Source organism: Pseudophryne corroboree, chromosome 1 (assembly GCF_028390025.1).
Source record: "Pseudophryne corroboree isolate aPseCor3 chromosome 1, aPseCor3.hap2, whole genome shotgun sequence".
NCBI lineage: Eukaryota > Metazoa > Chordata > Amphibia > Anura > Myobatrachidae > Pseudophryne > Pseudophryne corroboree.
In genome coordinates this window covers 307654411-307677569 of record NC_086444.1, presented here as the reverse complement: position 1 = coordinate 307677569, position 23159 = coordinate 307654411, and the positions used below count along the sequence as shown (strand labels likewise).

The following is a 23159-nucleotide window of genomic DNA, read 5'->3' as shown; positions in this document are numbered from 1 at the left end:
ACCACTTTCGGTAGGAATTGTGGACGGGTCCGCAATTCTGCTCTATCCGCATGGAAACCCAGATAGGGGCTTTTATGTGACAAAGCCGCCAACTCTGACACACGCCTAGCCGAAGCTAAGGCTAATAGCATGACCACCTTCCACGTGAGATATTTCAACTCCACCGTTTTGAGTGGTTCAAACCAGTGGGATTTCAGGAAACTCAACACCACGTTAAGATCCCAAGGTGCCACTGGAGGCACAAAAGGGGGCTGAATATGCAGCACTCCCTTTACAAACGTCTGAACTTCAGGTAGAGAAGCCAACTCTTTTTGAAAGAAAATGGATAGGGCCGAAATCTGGACCTTAATGGAACCCAATTTTAGTCCCAAATTCACTCCGGACTGTAGGAAGTGAAGGAAACGGCCCAGCTGGAATTCCTCCGTAGGAGCATTCCTGGCCTCACACCAAGCAACATATTTTCGCCATATACGGTGATAATGTTGAGCTGTCACGTCCTTCCTAGCCTTTATCAGCGTAGGAATGACCTCATCCGGAATGCCTTTCTCTGCTAGGATCCGGCGTTCAACCGCCATGCCGTCAAACGCAGCCGCGGTAAGTCTTGGAACAGACAGGGCCCCTGTTGCAACAAGTCCTGTCTTAGAGGAAGAGGCCACGGGTCCTCTGTGAGCATTTCTTGCAGATCTGGATACCAAGTCCTTCGTGGCCAATCTGGAACAATGAGTATTGTTCTCACTCCTCTTTTTCTTATTATCCTCAGCACCTTGGGTACGAGAGGAAGAGGAGGAAATACATAAACAGACTGGAACACCCACGGTGTCACCAGTGCGTCTACCGCAATACCGCTGTAGCTTTTTGTTGAGGCGGGATGCCATCATGTCCACTTGTGGCAGTTCCCACCGACTTGTAATCTGTGCGAAGACTTCCTGATGAAGTCCCCACTCTCCCGGGTGGAGGTCGTGTCTGCTGAGGAAGTCTGCTTCCCAGTTGTCCACTCCCGGGATGAACACTGCTGACAGTGCGCTTAAGTGATTCTCCGCCCAGCGAAGAATCTTGGTGGCTTCCGCCATCGCCACTCTGCTCCTTGTGCCACTTTGACGGTTTACATAAGCTACTGTGGTGATGTTGTCTGACTGAATCAGAACCGGTTGGTCGCGAAGCAGGGTCTCCGCTTGACGTAGGGCGTTGTATATGGCCCTTAGTTCCAGGATGTTGATGTGAAGGCAAGTCTCTTGACTTGACCACAGACCTTGGAAATTTCTTCCCTGTGTGACTGCACCCCAACCTCGGGTGCTTGCGTCCGTGGTCACCAGGACCCAGTCCTGAATGCCGAATCTGCGCGCTCTGTAGCCACCACAGGAGTGACACCCTGGCCCTGGGGGATAGGGTGATTAACCGATACATCTGAAGATGTGATCCGGCCCACTTGTCCAGTAAGTCCCATTGAAAGGTCCTCGCATGGAACCTGCCGAAGGGAATGGCCTCGTATGATGCCACCAGGACACGAGTGCAGTGATGCACTGACACCTATTTTGGTTTTAATACGTTCCTGACCAGTGTCATGAGTTCCTGAGCTTTCTCCATCGGGAGATAAACCTTTTTCTGGTCTGTGTCTAGAATCATGCCCAGGAAAGGCAGATGAGTCGTAGGAACCAACTGCAACTTTGGAATATTTAGAATCCAGCCGTGTTGCCGTAACACTTCCAGAGAAAGTGCTACACTGATCAGCAACTGCTCTCTCGACCTCGCTTTTATGAGGAGATCGTCCAAGTATGGGATAATTGTGACTCCTTGCTTTCGCAGGAGTACCATCATTTCCGCCATTACCTTGGTAAATATTCTCGGTGCCGTGGAGAGACCAAACGGCAACGTCTGAAATTGGTAATGACAATCCTGTACCACAAATTTGAGGTACGCCTGATGAGGTGGATAAATGGGGACATGAAGGTATGCATCCTTTATGTCCAGAGACACCATAAAATCCCCCCCTTCCAGGCTTGCGATGACCGCTCTCAGCGATTCCATCTTGAACTTGAACCTTTTCAGGTATATGTTCAGGGATTTTAAATTCAATATGGGTCTGACCGAACCGTCCGGTTTCGGGACTACAAACATGGTCGAATAATAACCCCTTCCTTGTTGAAGGAGGGGAACCTTGACCACCACCTGTTGAAGATACAATTTGTGAATTGCAGTTAACACTACTTCCCTCTCGTGGGGGGAAGCTGGCAGGGCCGATTTGAGGTATCGGTGAGGGGGCATTTCCTCGAATTCCAGCTTGTATCCCTGAGACACAATCTCTATTGCCCAGGGATCCAACTGGGAGTGAACCCACTTGTGGCTGAAATTTCGAAGACGCGCCCCCACCGGGCCTAGCCCCGCTTGTGGAGCCCCAGCGTCATGCGGCGGATTTTGTAGAGGCCGGGGAGGACTTCTGTTCCTGGGAACTAGCTGTGTTGTGCAGCTTCTTTCCTCTGCTCCTGCCTCTGGCAAGAAAGGACGCACCTCGGACTTTCTTGTTTTTCTGTGATCGAAAGGACTGCATTTGATAATACGGTGCTCTCTTAGGCTGTGAGGAAACATATGGCAAAAAATTTGACTTTCCAGCAGTAGCTGTGGAGACCAGGTCCGAGAGACCCTCCCCAAACAATTCCTCACCCTTATAAGGAAAAACCTCCATATGCCTTTTTGAGTCGGCATCACCTGTCCATTGCAGAGTCCACAGGACCCTTCTGGCCGAAATTGACATAGCATTTATTCTAGAACCCAGTAGACTAATGTCTCTTTGAGCATCTCTCATATAAAGGACAGCATCTTTAATATGCCCCAGGGTCAATAAAACAGTATCCCTATCTAGGGTATCCAACTCCTCTGATAAGGTATCAGTCCATGCCGCTACTGCACTACAGACCCAGGCCGACGCGATTGCCGGTGTGAGCAAGGTACCTGAATGTGTATAAATGGACTTCAGGGTAGCCTCCTGTTTGCGATCAGCAGCATCCTTGAGGGTAGCCGTATCCTGGGACGGCAGGGCTACCTTTTTGGATAAGCGCGTTAAAGCTTTGTCCACCCTAGGGGAGGATTCCCACCGTAACCTGTCCGTTGGCGGGAAAGGATACGCCATAAGAATCCGTTTGGAAATCTGCATTTTTTTACCTGGAGATTCCCAAGCTTTTTCACATAACTTATTCAGTTCGTGTGAGGGGGGAAAAGTTACCTCAGGTTTCTTTCCCTTATACATATAAACCCTTGTGTCAGGGACAGGGGTTTCCTCTGTAATGTGCAAAACATCCTTAATTGCTATAATCATATATCGGAGTGATTTAGCCAACTTTGGCTGTAACTTTGCATCATCGACACTGGAGTCAGAATCCATGTCGGTATCTGTGTCAACAATTTGGGATAGTGGGCGCTTCTGAGACCCTGACGGCCTCTGCGACATAGGATCAGGCACGGGTTGGGACCCTGACTGTCCTGAGGTTTCAGCTTTATCTAACCTTTTATGCAAGGAATTAACATTATCATTTAAAACCTTCCACAGATCCATCCAATCAGGTGTCGGCGCCGTCCGCGGAGACACCACATTCACTTGCTCCCGCTCTTCCACATATCCTTCCTCATCAGACATGTCGACACAAGCGTACCGACACACCACACACACAGGGAATGCCCTTTTTGAAGACCGTTCCCCCACAAGGCCCTTTGGAAAGACAGAGAGAGAGTATGCCAGCACACACCCCAGCGCTATAACCCAGGAATAACACAGTAACTTAATGTTAACCCAGTAGCTGCTGTTTATATTGTGTTTTTGCGCCTAATTTATGTGCCCCCCCCTCTCTTTTTACCCTCTTCTACCGTGAATCTGCAGGGGAGAGCCTGGGGAGCTTCCTCTCAGCGGAGCTGTGGAGAAAAAAATGGCGCTGGTGAGTGCTGAGGAAGAAGCCCCGCCCCTTCGACGGCGGGCTTCTGTCCTGCTTAAAGGTGCATTTTCTTGGCGGGGGCTCATACATATATACAGTACCCAACTGTATATATATTTACTTTTGCCAAAAAGAGGTTCCAAATGCTGCCCAGGGAGCCCCCCCCCCCCCCTGCACCCTTACAGTGACCGGAGTATGTGAGGTGTGTGGGAGCAATGGCGCACAGCTGCAGTGCTGTGCGTTACCTCAGTGAAGAACGGAGTCTTCTGCCGCCGATTTGAAGTCTTCTTGCTTCTCATACTCACCCGGCTTCTGTCTTCCGGCTCTGCGAGGGGGACGGCGGCACGGCTCTGGGATCGGACGGCGAGGGTGAGATCCTGCGTACGATCCCTCTGGAGCTAATGGTGTCCAGTAGCCTAAGAAGCAGGACCTAGCTTCAGAGAGTAGGGCTGCTTCTCTCCCCTCTGTCCCACGATGCAGGGAGTCTGTTGCCAGCAGAGCTCCCTGAAAATAAAAAACCTAACAAAATACTTTCTCTCAGCGAACTCAGGAGAGCTCACTGAAAAGCACCCAGCTCGTCTGGGCACAGTATCAAACTGAGGTCTGGAGGAGGGGCATAGAGGGAGGAGCCAGTGCACAACAGAACCTAAATTCTTTCTTAAAGTGCCCATGTCTCCTGCGGAGCCAGTCTATCCCATGGTCCTTACGGAGTCCCCAGCATCCACTAGGACGTTAGAGAAAGGTAGGGATATAAAATATATTGAGTAGAAGAGAAAAATATCAGAAAGCAGAAACTAGCACAAGTCACAACAAAGCAAAGAAATAAATGTAGAACTGCAATGAGCATTTTATCAACTACTCAGGCCAGGTAGGATACAAGAGTGTAAAATCCTGGCTCCGTGGAGACTGTTTCACAGGGAGACTGGACCCAGCATTCCCGGAGACCAGACTTGCTTGCACTGGTATGGCTGCTAGCAAGGGCGTAGCTACCATAGATGCAGGGAGTGTAGCTCCTATGGGGCCCAGAGCAAAGAGGGGCCCACCTTCCCTGTCAAAGTCACATGTGTTGTATACATTTTCAACCACTGGGTGGTACATAGGGGCCCTTACAAACTTTCGCCTTTCCTCCTACAATATACGTGGTTACACCCCTGGACCTGCTCATTCTACTGTGGTATAAAATGAACTGAAGGTCATCATAATGTTACATGTATTAATATGAACTGGGGCACTGTAATGTGGCACAATATGAAGTGGAGGCACCATAGTGTTGCATAATATGAACTGGGAGCACTTTAATGTGGCATAATATAAACTGAGGACACTGTATATAGTAATGTGAACTAAGGGTACTGCATTGCATAATGTGTACTGGCAGCCTTACAATGCGACATACTATGGTCTATAAAATAAACAAGGGCAGTTCTATGGGGGATAACATTAACTAAGGCACTACTATAGTTCAGTAAGTAAACTAGGGCACTATTATGGGGCTTACAATGAACAACTGCTGCAGAGAGGTGTCTCTCTAGAAGCATTGGGACATGGGCCCCTTCAAAATGTTGCTATGGGGCCCACAAATTTCTGGCTACGCCCCTGGCTGTTAGCGTCTCTAAGGGGAGGATGGTGTGGTGCTGTAGCGAAATGGCGGGAAGTCCGCAGTGGACTGGAGCCCAAAGCTGGGCTGGAACAGACTTCCAGCGCTGACAGGATCAGTGAAAAAAAAGCGAAAAATGCAAAGTAAAAAAGGCTTTGGGGCTACAAGAGCAGTCCCCTGTAAAAGGTGCATCCAGCTTCCTGCTGCACCATACAAATAAAAAAAACTGAACTGCCTGAGCATGGGGGTGGGGTTATAGTGAGAGGGACCGGAGTATCCTGGGATATCTGAAAGGCTTAACTGTATGGTGCCCAGGAGTTGATCTTACCACCTGTAACCCCTGATGTTATCCCTGTGGATCCCTGTGGAACCCAAAGAAGAAAATAAAGGTTTTCATACGTCTTATAACCCATCTTCAATTCATTCATATTAAACATTTTTTAAATATATTAATTTATTTAATCTTGCTACTACCATGCCCCTGTACCCCAGAGACATAACATGAACTAAGCATATAACTTAAGCTGTCATGAAGGAAATGGATACAGTAAATATCGAAGGTCTACCCAGGTGAAATCGGGCACATCAGCTAGTTGTACATAATGCACCACAACGTAATAAAATAACATCAGATAACTTGGTGTAGACAACTTGAGTAGCTGAGCAGTGCACTTCTTCAGATAGACAGCACTCATTTGTGTATGACGATAGCATTGTTACCATAAAAGGTTTTATTGCATTAGAAGAGGCTGCTGATACTGTATAAAACCCAAAACAGAAGACTTGTAAATCCATGAAACCTGTTGACCCTCGTCCATAAACTGCAATATTAGAACAGTACAGGTGCTTAATTGCCATTTAACATTAGGTGCTGTCAAATATAGCAATATTAAAATATACCTTTATCAAAAAAGTACAACTGGATCGTTAAATAAAAAGTCTATCAGCTATTTATTTATAGAGGAATGAAATGAGTCTATAGAAATCTCTATGCAGCTTTTGTTTTTACAGTCCATGTTGTGAAAAAAAAAAAAAAAAATTATATATATATATCTATATATATATATATATCTATCTATCGCAAAATGACGACTTTTATAGGAGTCACATTTCTATAATGCAGTTGTCTGAGCAGTGCACATTATAAATACAACAATTAAAGGTCTTGGTATGTAGATTTGTAGAATAACATTGGAGTAATTAGTTGCTTTGTTTCAGAGTTATGTGGCTAATGCTGGTTTCAGATCGCAAATGCCGGATCCCACCCGGTAAGAGAAACGTGTCCTTACCGGGTGGGATCCGGCATTTGCGCTCCTTTGCTGGCTTTCCGACCCGGCAATATACCGGGTCGGTTGCCATAGCAGCGGGGGGCGCAGCAGGGGCAGGGGTGGAGGCGGCGCTGGGAGATGAGCTCATCTCCTGCGCCGCCTCTGCCTATGCTGTGAATGGGAGCCGTGTCGCATCGGAACGGCTCCCATTCACACTGCACCTGACCCGGTATTCAACCTGGTAATAACCCTTCTTTTTTACCGGGTTGAATTACCGGGTCAGGCGACCCGCTAATTCAGCAAAGGACCTTTCACATCGCACACTGACCCGTTTCGACACGGCAATATGCCATGTCGATACCGGGTTATTTGTGCGATGTGAAAGGGGCATAAACGTCTGCATGCCTTTTACAATGCATCACCATTGTGTCTAGAAAATGTGAGTTGGTGAACGCTCCCTGTGCACCTGCTGGGTGACCTGGAACATGTGATCTGCTGGGTGGTCTGGAAACTGTGACAGTTATTTGCAGCCTAAGCAGGAATTTTTAGAAATTCGACTACTATGAAAAGGGGTAAAATGTTTCGCCCAGCAAACCATTGCCTGGTTGAAACTGGTCACATCAGCTAGAATAGCTGTATTTGAACAATTTAATAACCCCCATGAATCAATGGGTACATGTCCTTATTTTGGCCCATCTAGCTGTACTGAAATACGCGAAGGGCATCACAGTGTTCAGGAGTGTTTAAGGATTCTAAATCATTTTCACTTACTCTCAACATTTTGTGATGAAACAAAACACTTCACAGTTTTAAATCCCTATGGTAGCTGAAGGCTTCTTGTCAACACTGAGAGGCTTCAATTTCTGGGTTCTCTTTCTCAACATAAAATACAAAAGCAGAAATGTATCTTCTACTTGCTTTTAAAGTGCTGCTGTGGGAAGCATTCAAGTTTCAGATTTTGTAAATGATGCAGTGAGCTCGGGAGCAACAATCTACTGCGGTTTGCTCCTAAGCATGATCACCATATAACAGCACAAGCAATATTATGTAGGAACCATTTCAGAGGTCTTGAAAATGTCTTTTGAAAATTCAGGTCTTGAATTGCCTAGTTTAAGGGGATTTGCATCCTTAAAATGGTGGTGCCTCAAGCTTTTCCATCAAAGACTTAATCCATGTTGTGCCATTGATCAGTTTGGTAGTGGCAATAATGTATTCTGTTCCCCCATCCTCCAACTGCGACAGGAAACGAAGTGCAGCAATCTCCGCAAAGGTCACTCCACCAAGGAAGAAAACTAGTATTACCTTGTTCTCTCCTTGCTGGCCTAGAGGATGGAAAAACAAAGTTGTTAATGAACTGTACACATGATTTAACCATGATCTAATGGCAAATGAAATGGGATGCAGTTAATATACCGGGAATCCAGACAGCAGATGAAATATGTAAGTTATGGTAAGAACTTACTGTTGATAACAGGATAACAATGGGATATAATGAAGCGACAGCGGATTTGCACCAAATCGGTCAAAACTTTCCGGCCTCCCAGCATGCAACGGGCCCGTCCATATATCCCCGAATCCTGGCTCAGGCAAATCAGTTGTATTCCAAAGCTCAAGGCATGAGCATCATAGATAGCCCTAATCAGACGATAAGAACACACATGCACACCCTTCCGTACAAGAAGGAAGAGGTTAGTGAGTAAAAGGATCCTCAAATCAGGTGCATCAGGGTAGGATCCCTCGGGATCCTATGGACTTAGGAGAAATACAGTTATCAACAGTAAGTTCTTACCATAACGTATATATGGCCCGAAGTTCCAATATATTTATTGGCAGGCAACCTTCTCCCTTGATCTATTGCCCCTGGAAACACAACCTTCCTGACACTGCTCCCCAGCCCTGGAGACTGGCATCTGTCAGAATTTCCCAATCTGATATTCAAAAGGGTCTCCCCTTGTCCAGATGGGATGTCTGTAGCCACCAGGCTAATGACCTTCTTACTTCTATCGTAAGAACCACAGTCTGTGTTTTTATCATCTGATGCAACCCATTCCATTTGGAAAGAATCAGACACTGCAGAGGCCTCGAGTGGAATTGTGCATACTCCACCATGTCGAATGTTGACACCATCAAACCAATCACAAGCATTGCTGCGTGAATGGATACCTTTTGACTGTGTAGCAAGTCCTGAATCCTGGACTGAACCTTGGATATCTTGTCCAGAGGAAACATTACTCTCTGAAGACTTGAATCCAGTACAGCCCTTGCTGTGACGGAACCAGAGACGATTTTGCTTAATTTATGAGCCACCCGTGCTTCTGCAGACACGTTATTGTCTGTTGCAGATGACATACGAGCAATTCCTGCGACTGTGCCAGGATTAAAATATTGTCGAGGTATGGAGAAATTCTTATCCCCTGCTGGCGGAGATATGCTGCCATTACCTCCATTATCTTGGTAAATACTCTGGGGGCTGTGGCTAACCCAAAAGGTAGGGCCTAGAACTGAAAATGCTGTTGGAGGATAGTGATCCTGAGATAGCACTGATGGGACAGTGCTATAGGAACATGTAGGTAAGCATCCTGTATAACCGGGGATACCATATAATTCCCTGGATCCATGGCCAAAATGATGGAACGTAATGTCTCCATGTGAAACCGAGGTACCCAAAATGTATTTGTTCAGTACTTTGAGACTGAGAATGGGCCGAAATGACCCATTTGGCTTCCGAACTAAAAACAGGTTGGAGTAAAACCCCTGTCCTCGTTGTGCATGAGGAACTGGAATGACTACTCCTGACTGAAGCAATTTCTGAACTGTCTCTTGCAAAGCCCTGGCCTTCGTCTCTACCAGAGATGGGCTGGTACAGAAAAACCTTCGAGGAGGGTGCTTCTTGAAGGCAAAAGCATAACCTAGAGATATCGCTTCCTGCACCCAGGCATATGTTGTAGACTGCTACCAGATCTGTGCAAACTGAAGTCGGCCCCACACCCTGGGAGCCTGCACCATCAGGCTGATGGCTTTTCTGTCAACCGGTCCTCTGGTAGCCCAATGCTTTTTAGTCTTAGCAGACTTGTTATATTGGGACTGCCTGCTATCACTTTTACCTTTAGCTTTTTCTTTAGCCTAAAAGGGCCGAAAAGCCGGAACTTTAGGTTTGAAATTGTATGTGGAAGGAAACTTTACTTTCTTGGAGTCTGCTTCTGACTCCAAAATATTTGTCAATTCTTTACCAAAAAGAATATCTCCAGAAAAGGGCAAAGATTCCAAAACCTTCTTAGATTCTGAATCAACTTTCCGCGTACGTAGCCAAACTACTATTGCTGACGCTAATGCCCTGGAGGCAATAGTACCCATATCCAATGCTGCTTCTTCCAAGAACATTGCAGCCTGTTTTATATGTGCAATAAGGGATTTTTGCTCTCTAGATGCTATTGAAGAATCCCCCTCCAATGCATCAGCCCAGGCAGCCACTGCCATTGCCAGCCAAACTGAAGCCATGGCTGGCCTTATGACTGCCCCACACAGGGAAAAAATGTTTTTTTAGAAAACCATCCACTCTCCTATCCGTGACATTTAATGATGTTGAAGGCAAAGGTAATGTATATTTTCGCACTAATAAAATCACATGCGTATCTACTTTAGGAGCCACCTCCCTTTTTAAACAATCCCCAGCTGGAAGAGGATAATTGGAATTCCATTCTAAACTTCTTAATAGGCGTAGCCCAAGCCTCTTCCATGATTTCCGTCAGCTGATCTGACCCTGGAAACTCAGTTTTAACTGTTTTGGGACTTTTAAAGACAGGTGCCTTGGTTTTTAACACAGCTCTGCTGAATCCTCTAAGGATAGAATGGCTTTCATTGCTTTAATTAACTCGGCTATATCCACTGAACTGAGATCTTCCTCCAACTCTTCAGAAGTAGAATTAATTGAGCTTTCATCCTCCAATGAATCCTCATCTGAACCATGTGTAGCCTGTGAGGATGAAGATTTACTTACCACCGGTTTATCAGCCTGTATCTTTTGAGAGGCAGCTGCTGGAAGCGATATACCACAGGTGGGAAGCTGCATATAAGGGTTAATCGTGTAACCTATCCCCGGTACAGGAGTTGGAGGAATTATCCTTTCAGCTATACTGGATAAAGTCTGTGCAAACATAGCCCAAGGTGGATCAACCTGCACCTGAATCACGCTTGTATTTTTCAAGAACCCCTGGTGAAAGCTAAAACAATTTGCACATAAACAATCCTGAACCAGATCCTGAGAGGATAACACAGCTGTGCAAGACAAACATGATGAGTGTTGGTGTTGCTGTGAGTGTATCTTCTTCACCTTTGCCGCTCTTAGACGTGATAAAGAATCAACACTTCCACATTATACTACACAATTTGTAACTGTAATCACTTTAAGCTTTTTAAAGTGACATACAATCCGACCCTACCCATGCACCAGCATTGAGGATCGGAATAGAACAAAACTGACAGAATATAGTAAAATCAGCAATCACACTAGCAGTCTGTCACATGTTATACATTAGTATAATAAGCAATATGGAGCACATCATCAACTACATTTCAAGTATGTAGGACAGAGGTTCTCAAACTCGGTCCTCGGGGGCACACACAGTGCATGTTTTGCAGGTAACCCAGCAGGTGCACAGGTGTATTAATTACTCACTGACACATTTTAAAAGGTCCACAGGTGGAGCTAATTATTTCACTTGCGATTCTGTGAGACCTGCAAAACATGCACTGTGTGTGCCCCCGAGGACAGAGTTTGAGAACCTCTGATGTAGGAGAACATATTACTGAATCATGTTTAAAACAGATCTACCATATTCAGAAGCATTGCACTTATCTATCTAGTCATACTCAAAAAGGTAGATAGAGACTTAGTACTGTATTACCAGTACTCAGAAGAGTGGGATACAGGGAAACTCACCTCGCTTCCAGGACCGATCAATGCGTTAGCAAACGCTGAGTGGATCCAGACGCTACTAGTGTACACTGCCACTCCATGAACCTATAGTGAGCACAGACGCTCAGTGAACACAGAAGCACCAGTCACACAGCTGCCTATGCTGCGACTGGGTCCCCTTCGTGTACAGCGTCTGAGACGGAAGCGGGAAACAGTTCATGGCGGGAGACTCGGAGGTTCATGGCGGGAGACTCGGAGGAAACTGGTCATGAACCGGGGGGAGGGGCAACCAGGAGAGCCTCCGACTCCCCACTGCTGAAATCAACCCTAGGGATTGCGGCCTCATACTATTCCTGGAGCCTATGATCCCTAAGGCTTGGCGCAGGTGCACCCGAGGTGGCAGTCGTGTCAGCGACTGTTTGGTAGTCTCCTCCCAAGGTAGTGTGGCTGTGTCTGCATTCCCCTTCTTAGCAGAACCGATGTCTTACGTGCTCCGGCCTCAGCCTGGTAACGTCTGCTGGACCTGCTAGTATATCCAACACAGACGCCCGCCGAAACAGCTCTGTACTCGTGGGTAAGCGTTGTCGCGACCCGGCAGGGAGTTGTTGGAGCGACTCTTGCTAAGGTACGTATAGATGCTGTTTAGAAAGATTGCTCAGAAAAATAGTAAGACTCTAAAAATAAAATAAAGCTTAGGGCTGCTAAAAACCAGCGGCCCTCTGATCACGGTCCAGGTCCAGCTCCTGCCGCACCAAACAAAAAACTGATTTGCCTGAGCCAGGAGGCAGGGATATATGGACGGGCCCGTTGCATGCTGGGAGGCCGGAAAGCTTTGACCGATTGGTGCAAATCCGCTGTCGCTTCATCATATCCCATTGTTATTCTGTGAATTACCTGTGGACCCTGCCGGAGAAAATCGATGCCCGGAATCCTGACAAACACAGGGTATTACCACTTAATTGGTGGGTCCATGCCACCAACCGAGTGGGAGTATAACTTGTGGCGAGCGAAGCGAGCCACGGGTTCAACTTGGGGCGAGCAAAGCGATCCCGCAAGTGGATGGGCTGCCAGGATGCCGCTGTAGGTACACGGACAGCTAGCATCCTGTCTGCCGGTAAAACATACCATAAAATCTCTTCCTCGGAATCCATCTGGGGGACGCTGCGTCATGACCTCTGGGTTAGAGTGTGGGCTATGGCGGTTAGGCATAAAAACACGAAAGCTGACACCTCCCCCTCTAACCCCTCCCTCCTCCAGCAGGACCTCAGACTAAGTTTAGCCAAGCCGCATGGAGGAAGCCGACAAGAACAATGCAAGAAAACCAGACAAGAAGGGAGGGATCGCAGCATCCCCCAGATGTATTCAGAGGAAGAGATTTTACAGTGAGTAAAAAATCCCATTTCCTGCATCATCCATCTGGGAGACGCTGCGTCATGACCTCTGTGAATTCCCAAAGCAAGCTAACAGAGACAGGGGAATCCGGCAGAGCTGTATTTAAGACAGTACGGGCAAACAAAGATTCCTCCAAACCAAAGGTATGGAACCGATAGAATTTTGTAAAGGTGTGTACAGACGACCAAAATTGCAGCCCTGCACAGCCGTTCCACTGAAACACCATGGCTAACAGCCCAAGAAGTCCCAACAGCACGAGTCAAATGAGCTTTTAGCGGAGCCAAAACAGGCAGATCTGAAGACACGTAGGCCTGACGGTTAGCCAACGTTATCCAACGAGCCACAGTGCTCTTGGAGGCCGGCCAACCCCGCTTAGGAGCATAGACAAGAACCAAAAGGCTTTCCACACGGGACAAATAGATCTTTAAAGCCCGTACAACATCCAATAAAGAGAAGCCGCCTCCTGTGAAGACGAAGAAGTGGGTTTGAAGGCCGGAAGTACACACGGTTAGTATGGAAGATGAGACGAGGCGCCTTGCAACACAAGGCGGCCAGTTTGGAGCCCCTCCGAGCAGAGGCAATGGCCAAAAGAAAAACCACCTTTAGAGTCAAAAACCGTAAGTCCACCGTATCCAGAGGTTCAAACGGCGGTTTCTAAAGGGCCGTGAGGATCAAATTCAAATCCCAAGGAGGGACAGGAGGCACGTATGGCGGTTGTAGTTGCAAAACACCTTGAAGAAAACAGCGAACATCCGGAAGGTCAGCTAACCTTCGCTGAAAAAGAATAGACAACGCAGAGACTTGTCCCTTTAGAAAGGAGAGTCGGAGGCTTTTAGACAAGCCGGCCTGGAGGAAAGCCAAAAGGTGCGGAAGGCAAAAGACGGCTGCTGAGAGGCCCTTCCGCTCACACCATGCAATGTATAAATACTAAATCCGGTGATAAATCCTAGAAGTAACCATCTTCCAAACACAAAGCATAGTATTCACAACAGAAGAGGACAAACCCTTAGACCTCAAGATGCTGGTTTCAAGAACCACGCCGTCAAAGCCAGACAAGGCAAATTGTGGTGACGACACGTACCAGGAAGGAGATCTGGATGAAGGGGAAGGCGGTATGGGGGTTCGGCTAACATGTCTTGAATCTGATCATACCAATGGCAACGGGGCCACTCTGGAGCAATGAGGATGACTGGAAGAGCATCCCTCTGCACCCTCTGAAGCAGTCGAGGGATCATGGCCAGAGGTGGAAACAAGCATCCGTGACTAAACCGTCAAGGGGCAGTCATGACGTCTACGAAAGCAGCCTGAGGATCTCTGGTGCGAGCTCCGTAGCAGGGAAGCTTTTTGTTGAGTCGAGACGCCATCAAGTCGATGTCGGGCCGATCCCACATGGAGATCAGGGACAGAAAGACTTCCTGATTTAGTTCCCATTCCCTGGGATGAACAGTGTGGCGACTGAGGAAGTCGGCCTCCCAATTTTCTACTCTGGGGATGAAAACCGCTGATATTGCCAGAACCCACAACTCCGCCCACCAGAGAACGTGGGTTACCTCTCACATGGTTCTCCAATTGCGAGTTCCACCCTGCTAGTTTATGCAGGTGACTGAACGTGAACAGGAAGTCCCTGAAGAAGGTCTTGAAGCTGGGCCAAGGCATTGCGAATTGCCCGAAGTTCGAGTATGTTGATAGGTAGTGTCGCCTCCATTCTGGACCACCGACCCTGAAGATGGTAGTGACGAAACACCACGCCCCAACCCATGAGGCTGGCATGCGTAGTAACTATCTCCCAATTCCAAATGGAGAACGGAGAACCTTTGGTTAGATTCGTGAATGAAGCCACCACTGTAGAGAGAGTGACGTGTCTGAGGCGACAGGCGGAAAAAGTTGTGTGCCCAACCTAAGATTCATGTGGGACCATTGACACAGAATCTGAGCCTGTAATGTCCTAGCATGGAAGCGTGAAAATGGAACTGCCTCAAAGACAGCTACCATCTTTCCAAGTAATTGCATGCAGCGGAGTACAGAGACCCTTGGTAGGTGGAGAAGAGTGTATCTGGGACCGGAGATCTTGCGCCTTTTCGTAAGAAAGAAAGACCCTCTGAACTCTGGTGCCGAAGAGAAGGCCCAGGAACACCATGCTTTGCGATGGTAGAAGGTGTGACTTGGTAATGTTGATTATCCAACTGAGGGATTGGAGCGTCTGCAACGTCAGCTCGATGTGTGATCTGAGTAGAGTGTCGAACGGAGCCTTCAGTAATAAGTCGTCCAGGTAAGGGGCGATAGTGGCACCCTGTTTCTGTAACAATGCGACTGTGTGAGCCATAACCTTTGTGAAGACTCTGGGAGCCGTGGGATGCAGGGATACTAACATTAGATTGAAAATAGATTTTAAAACCGCTCAACCCTTCCTATCTGCTGGATCCTTTAGGGTGGCTGTATGTACAGTGGGAATAACTGTTGCTTTTGCTAATCTTGTGATGGGTGCGTCCAGCTTTGGTGGCGATTCCCGTAATTTTGGTGTCCTCATCTCTGAAGGGCTACAATAACTTAAGCTTTTTAGGAATCTGTACCTTTAAATCGGGCCTCAACCAGGCTTCTTTTAATTCTTCATCAAAAAGAGAAAATGGAGGAAAGACCACCACCTGAGCCTTCCTTCTCTTATAATAATTAGTGGAAGACGACTCCGGTGCCGAGGTTCGCTCTAGCTGTAACGTCTGACGAACAGCATCAATTAAAAGTTTGACCCCAGGGTCTGAACTAAAAATCATCTTCCCAGCCGGACGGCGTCTTCCCAATCCGGATCTAACTCCCCCTCCTCATGTGAAGAGGTATCAGAAATACGATCATCACCCGGAAAGGACACCGGAGAAGAGGCTGGCCTACGTCTAATAGTAGTGGACTCAGATGAGGACACAATCTTACTTTAAGAAGTAGCCATATCAGATAAGCATTTTCCCATATTACGTGCCCAGGGGGGCTCGACAGTCGCAGCAGAGGGGGATCTAACATCAGGAGGGGCCGCACCATCAGTGTCCCTGGCCTGGTGTAGCTCAGCTATAGCCTCAGCCATGGATCTGGCCCAATGAGGCATATCCAACTGTACCGCCGACACCGCGGGTATCACAGCGCAGGCTGAGCAGAGAGTACCTGGGTATGTGCACCCCTTTGGTAACTTCTTTGCACACTGTGCACAAGAAAAATAAACAGCAGAGCCTGCTTTGGATTTAGACCCTTTGTCTGGCTTTCCTGACATTGTCAATAAGGCTAAAGTGGTATTCTAAAAATTGTATGTATTCCCACTGAAGAGAATATACAGACAGCCGTGTTTGTGGGCTAAATACAATGTAATGTAAAAGTCCCACTAATGTGAATAAAGTAATATAGAACACAGTGGGCTATGTACTGACTAGAGTATAAGTCCCACAATACTCGCTGTTTTGTGTGAGTCCCTGTGTGCAGAGTATGACAAGGCAGCGTTTTGTCCACCAGCTTGCTGTGACAGTGTAGGAGAGAATGGCGCCAGCGTGTTAGCTGGGGCGGGGCTAGTGGAATGCAGCCCTGGAACTAAAACAGCGCGAAAATCACACACCTGTGGGAGCGGAGCTACAGTATTTGCAGAGGAAGGAAAGATGGCTGTGCTCCGTTGTGGAGGCAAAGCTTAGCGGCAACGGACAGCGGGTCCCCCCTGTAGCCCCAAGAGCATCCCCACCAGCACCCTCAGGGCAGGTCAGTGCCGCACACTCCACACAGCACAAGCAGCAGAGCCGCGCAGCACACACACAGGACACAGCATAAAACACAAAGGGGTCACAGCCCAGCGCTGGCAAGGCAGGCTGTACTGCTCCTACCCGACCCAGCGCCTCCTCAGATGTCTGTGATCCGGATGGTGAAGGGGGGGGGGGGGGGGGGGGGGCGGAGAGACCCAGGGACTGCCATAGTTTAGTGACTCCCCCAGAGTCAGGATAGAGTGAGATGAGAGCTCACAGCAGCTCCTAAACTAACCTCACTCTACTGATGCTTGTCGCCATAGCAGGGACTAAGCAACTCACTGAAATTGAAAGGAGATAAATAGAAAACAAACCTAACAAAAAATCTAGGAGAGGGGGGGGGGTGTGCCTTCCTCCAAGGCACAAAAACTAGACTGAGGTCCTGCTAGAGGTGGGAGGGGCTGGGGAGGTGTCAGATTTTGTGTTTTTGGGCCTAACCTCCATAGCCCACACTTTAACCCAGAGGTCATGACGCAGCATCCCCCAGATGGATGATGGAGAAATACACATTATGTAAATATATGTATATATACACGATGCATGTGTATACAGCATGTTTGTTGGCCCTTGTCCTGGAGGATCAATGCACTTACATCACTATCACAGGCAGTAATCAGGACAATGCAATTCTCAGCCTAAAGGCCAGTACTCACGGCCCGATGTGGGAGAGATGTGTGCTGAGCGAACCGCTCAGCACACATCTCTCCCGGCGCTCAGCACAGCGCGATCTGTGCTGAGCGTGCGGGGGGAGACGGGGGGCGCTCATTTCACCCAGCAGGTGAAGTGAGCGAACCGCAAGATTGGCCTGCACGGCAGGCCAATCTAGCACCAGCAATAGCGATGCGCGGGGCTGCGCATCGCTATTGCTGTTAAGGCTACACACGGAGCGATCTTGCTGAAAATCTAAGCAATCTAGTCACATTGCTTAGATAACCGCTCCGTGTGTACCCCCCTTAAGACCACCCCCACCTAAAATGTAAAGAGAAAACCTTGAGCATCTGCAACTTGAGCCTGCAGAGTAACAACCTGTGTGATCATCTTATTTCCCGGAAGAGAGAGGACTCCATGTTAGCTGTGACTGGTGGAGTGTGTAGTCACGATTATTATCCTTATTTTTAATCTTTTAAGTGTAACTTTAAACACCAGTTAGTGGCTCTCTGAGCAATTGAATGAGGAGATCCCTTACGTTTCTTCATAAGGCCAGCAGGTAGGGATTGTCGCTCTTCAAACTGCGGCCCAGGAAGAAGTTTAAGAACCTCCTCAATGCTCCTCCAACCTGGACGAACCAGCACCTGGGCCAGGCGGACGCTGAGAGGAGCGTAACCACTGTACACATAGGAAATATCATTAGGATTCTAGATAAAAAGAAAAATGGATCTATTAGATCATGAAATAATGTACTGCAGACACATTACTTTTCCAAATCACTGCATAGGCAACAAATGGAATACACAGATCTATTCTATGAGTAAATTGGACCTTACTGGTATTAGAAATTTTATTTATCCCCCCCACCCCCCACCCCACACACACTCAACACCGCTACCATATGAAGACGAACACAAATTAAAAAAGACCCAAATGATGTGTTTGGCAAATATAACAGCTAGTCCTATAAGCTAAAGACTAGTAGAGCACACTTAGGGTTTACCTTTCCTGCAGCAACAACGAGAAGAGACAGATACGGACATGAAGGTCACCGACATTTCTGCAGAGCCAGGGAGACCCTGCACACAGGTGGCTTTACAGAGGTGGAAAATGAATAAAGGATGTAGTAAAATCCTTCCTACGTCACTCATCCATACATCTCTGAAGTGTGCAGGGTCACTTTGCCTTTATAGAGACCAGTGGTTACCATGTGAATGAGGGGTAGATATATGAAGCAGTGAAAAGAGTGAAGTGAGCCAGCTGCTACATATAATTGTTATAGAATGCACTTGATAAATGTTACTTCAAAGCAGATTGGTTGCCAACAGCAACTTCTCCACTGGCTCACTTCTCCAGTCTTATCACTGCTTCATACATCTCTCCCTCAAATATCTTATTCCTTCACAATTCGAAACTTGCTTTTAGCCTAAACACTTTCCATTTTCAGCAGTCATTGTGTATTACATCAGAATACTCAGTGGGTATTACTAGAAATTATAACCAATTCGTCAATAAATTAATATCCACTCAGCACTGCACATAGTGTAGCTGATCAAACTTGTGTAAAAAAAAAAGCTCCCCAAACTATCATGAGATTCTGTGTAATAAATTGGGGATAAACTAGTAGGCCTTTCTAAAGGCGAGATTTTGACTAAGTGCCAATTTGGATTATGCGATTTTCCTTGAACTCCCCGAAGCCCAGAACCACCAGTTTGGACTATATTTACTTGTGATTTTGACTATATACAATTTTGACTATACAAGAAACTAGATTGTGCAGGCAAGGCAAGTTTTACTATATTGTGTACAGTATTTTTTCTTACGATACCGACCCAACAGGAGCGCACATCGGTAACGCAAGCTGTATACACACAGTGCGATATGTGGTAATTTTTCTTACGATTTTGACTATATAGTCAAAATTGTAAGTACACATTGCACCGTGTGTATGCACCTTAAGAACGCTTAGGAAGAGTTACTGGCATATGACGTAGTTATTCTGCAGTCTCCCTTCCATGGATATTTTTATACAATAACAGCAAACATGGACAAAAGTAAAATGATGTTTATATTTTCCTGTGATAAAGTGACTTTAGCAGTTGAATTAAGCTAGGTACACACTTGTACTATCACGCTTTCAATATTAAATATGCTACATTAACATTTAAGTTGACTATTGTCTAAATTCAGTGTATTCAGCTATAAGCGCTACCTTCTTTTGTTCATGTTTTAGGCTATTTATTTGCCTTAAGGAGGGCTGGCTACACCTCTAGCTAGCAGCCATCTGAAATGGATTTCCACTAATTTGGGAGCACTGAATTTTTTTCTTTCTTACCTTTAAAATTTAACTTGCAATCCCCAAAAAAACTCATCTGTCTAAAATATCGGATGAAAACATTGTGGCTCTGTACACACGCTATAGATTTTGGCCTACGCGGATGTAAACACAGCATAATGGGCTGGAAAAGAGCAGGATTAGCAGCATATAAACACGCATACAGGAAGAGTACTAGAGCTATTACATCCCCATTTACTGCAGTGGAGCAGAATGCAGAATACGTTCTGTTAACTCTTGGAAAGAAATGACATTTTATTTAGAAAAAAAACACAAACCTATTTTTACATGTAATGTAAAATAATCTCACAAAACTAAGTATCATATACACACGTAAACATTGATAAAGGGGCAATTCTATATAAACACATTGCTGTATTTCACGTGCTGATGTTTGTACGTTTCAATGAGAGTATGTAGCAAGCCACATGACAGATTTAATTATGCACGCCCACAAAGGCGGCATTACTGCTAGAGGAGCATCAGCGGACGTATCAGACAGAGCGGCTAGTAATGCGTACACACTTCAGGTTTTATGTGCAGTTTAATCTTCATCAGTTTTGATAGTACAATATCGGACAAAAAGTGATCTGCACATGCTACCAGTTTTCTTCCAAAAAAACATGATCGAAGATTAAGACATTGCATGAACAAGTCAGGAATTGAAAGAACGGCCTGACAATTGTGTAGGTATGTACATAGCTTTTATTCTAAAACACCCCCCACCCGATAAAATAAAAAAAAATAAAAAAACAAACAGGGAGGAAAAACAAAAACAAAAAAACAGAACTGGCTTATCAATTGTACCCAATATCCAAAGCATCTCGTAAACATTATTTGATTCAGTAAAGAGAGTTTTTATATCACCCAGCTCACCTGCTCATTGACATCATCCATCCAAAGGCGTAGGGTTTTCCTGATAGTAGGGTAATTATTCCTGCTCACCGTTTGGGATTTTAAAAGTCCAGCCTTTTCCAAATTATGCAGCGTCAGTATGTGCTCATAGCCATAGGTCTGCAAGCAAACAACCGGTTATACTAGATCAGAGAGCATGTAATAACAGTAACAAATGCACCGTTTAATCATATTTATGCCTCATCAGGCCTATGCGTTTTTAAATGTGCTTACCTCTATAAACACAGACAAAACCTCAAGATGGCTTATAACGTGCAAAAATATTCATTTAAAAGGTTATTGGTTATTTAGGAATGCCATTAAATGGCAGAAATGTAAAGTGTGTCAATCATCCTAATGGCATTCTATCATGTCTGTATGTACAGATCCTCAATGAGTCTATATGCCTTATGGTATGCAGTCAATTTGCCGGCGGCCGGGATCCTGGCATTCAGGATACAGACACCGAAATCCCGCCAGCCAACAATGCTAGACGGAATCCCAGCGCACTAGGACTATTCCCACTTGTGGGTGTCCACGACACCCATAGAGTGGGAATAGATCCTGTGGTGAGCTCAGCAAGTTACCAAGCCCGCAAGGAGATTCTTAGCGCTCGCCTCGCTGCTGGCATTCTGGCGGGCAAAATGCTGCAGTCGGGATATGGACAGCCAGCATCCCGACCGCCGGTAATACATACCGAACCCATGTCTTATAACTAGTGATTGGAAACTGTGGACCCTTTCCCTACAACAGGTGAGCACATAATCATGTCAAAAGGGGACCATGGATAAAATCGGTGCACTTGTACAATAAAACGCAAAGTGTTTCCCAAATGTGAGTTTCTACCACAATTTATCTTTACAATTATGTTGTTGTTTTTTTGTCATTGCTGCAATTTTCCTTACCGCGATTGGGGTAAAGTCAGAGGTTCCCAAACTCAGTCCTCAAGGCCCTGTAACAGTCCAGGGTTGAAGGATATCCATGGCTGAACACAGATGATTAAATCCAACTGATTGGAGGTACTAATTAAATCGATGTGCCCAAGAATTGTTATCCTTAAAATCTGGACTGTTAGGGTGCCTTGAGGACAGAGTTTGGGAACCTATGGGGTTTGCATCAGTAAATCCCCACCCAAGCTTTATTTGTGGTCTTTGACGCTTACAGGCAGTTTCCTCATCTAGGTCACACAGTCAAAAATTTTACGTAAGTCATTTTATAACACACTGTTTGCTATACAAATTGAAACGGCAACCTCTTGCAGTACTACAGTCTTTGCCTATTCCCCATAGTCTAAATGTAATAGCGTCCAAGACTGTCGAAGGTGCGAGATGCTGGCCGATCTCAAATCTTTTTTTTTTAAAGTGGTAGTCATTTACAAGGCAAAACCATACCTTGTAAAGGACTGCTGCATTTAAAAAACGTCCGAGATCAGCCAGCATCCCACACCTCCGGTAATCTTGGACGCTATTACAGCTCGCCTCTTACAGTCAGGTCCATAAATATTGGGACATCGACACAATTCTCATATTTTGGGCTCTATACACCACCACAATGGATTTGAAATGAAACAAACAAGATGTGCTTTAACTGCAGACTTTCCGCTGTACCTGACACTGGGGGGGGGACTTGTGTATTTGGTACTGGGGGGGGGGGGGACTTGTGTACCTGGCACTGGGAGAATATCTGGCACTGTGGGGACTTGTGTATCTGGCACTGGGGGGGGACTTGTGTATTTGGCACTGGGGAAATATCTGGCACTGGGGGGGGGGGGGGGGAATTGTGTACCTGGCACTGTGGGTATAACTGGCACTGTGGGGACTTGTGTATCTGGCACTGGGGGCATATCTGGCCCCGGGGAGGCATTTGTGTGTGCCCGGCCCCGTGGGGGCGCATGTGTGTGTGCCCGGCCCCGTGGGGGGGCATGTGTGTGTGCCCGGCCCGGTGGGGGGGCATTTGTGTGTGCCCGGCCCCGTGGGGGCGCATATGTGTGTGCCCGGCCCCGTGGGGGGGCATTTGTGCGTGCCCGGCCCCCGTGGGGGCGCATGTGTGTGCGCCCGACCCCGTGGGGGGGGGGCATGTGTGTGTGCCCGAGCCCGTGGGGGGGCGGCATGTGTGTGTGCCCGAGCCCGTGGGGGGGCATGTGTGTGTGCCAAGCCCCGTGGAGGGGCATGTGTGTGTGCCCGGCCCCGTGGAGGGGCATGTGTGTGTGCCCGGCCCCGTGGGGGGGGGCGCATGTGTGTGTGCCCGGCCCTGTGGGGGGGGGGCACCGTGGGGGGCATGTGTGTGTGTGTGCCCGGCCCCGTGGGGGGGGGGGGGGCGCGTGTGTGTGCCCGGCCGAGTGGGGGGGCGCCTGTGTGTGTGCCCGGCCCGGTGGGGGGGGGGGGGGGGGGGGGGGCGCACGTGTGTGTGCCCGGGCCCGTGGG

At 47.2% G+C, this 23159-nt stretch overlaps 1 protein-coding gene across 2 annotated transcripts in view; it reads right to left on the bottom strand.

Moving 5' to 3' along the window:
• Window positions 1-5970: 5970 nt before the first annotated feature.
• VPS33A (VPS33A core subunit of CORVET and HOPS complexes) overlaps window positions 5971-23159 on the bottom strand; it is a 117761-nt gene continuing 100572 nt past the window's right edge. For both annotated transcript variants that reach the window (XM_063964463.1, XM_063964464.1), the window contains exons 11-13: window positions 20719-20856; window positions 18046-18214; window positions 5971-8107 (exon numbers count right to left, since the gene is read on the bottom strand). In XM_063964463.1, the coding sequence (XP_063820533.1) occupies window positions 7914-8107; window positions 18046-18214; window positions 20719-20856 (501 nt within the window). In that variant the 3' untranslated portion in view covers window positions 5971-7913. The remainder of the gene's footprint in view (window positions 8108-18045; window positions 18215-20718; window positions 20857-23159) is intronic.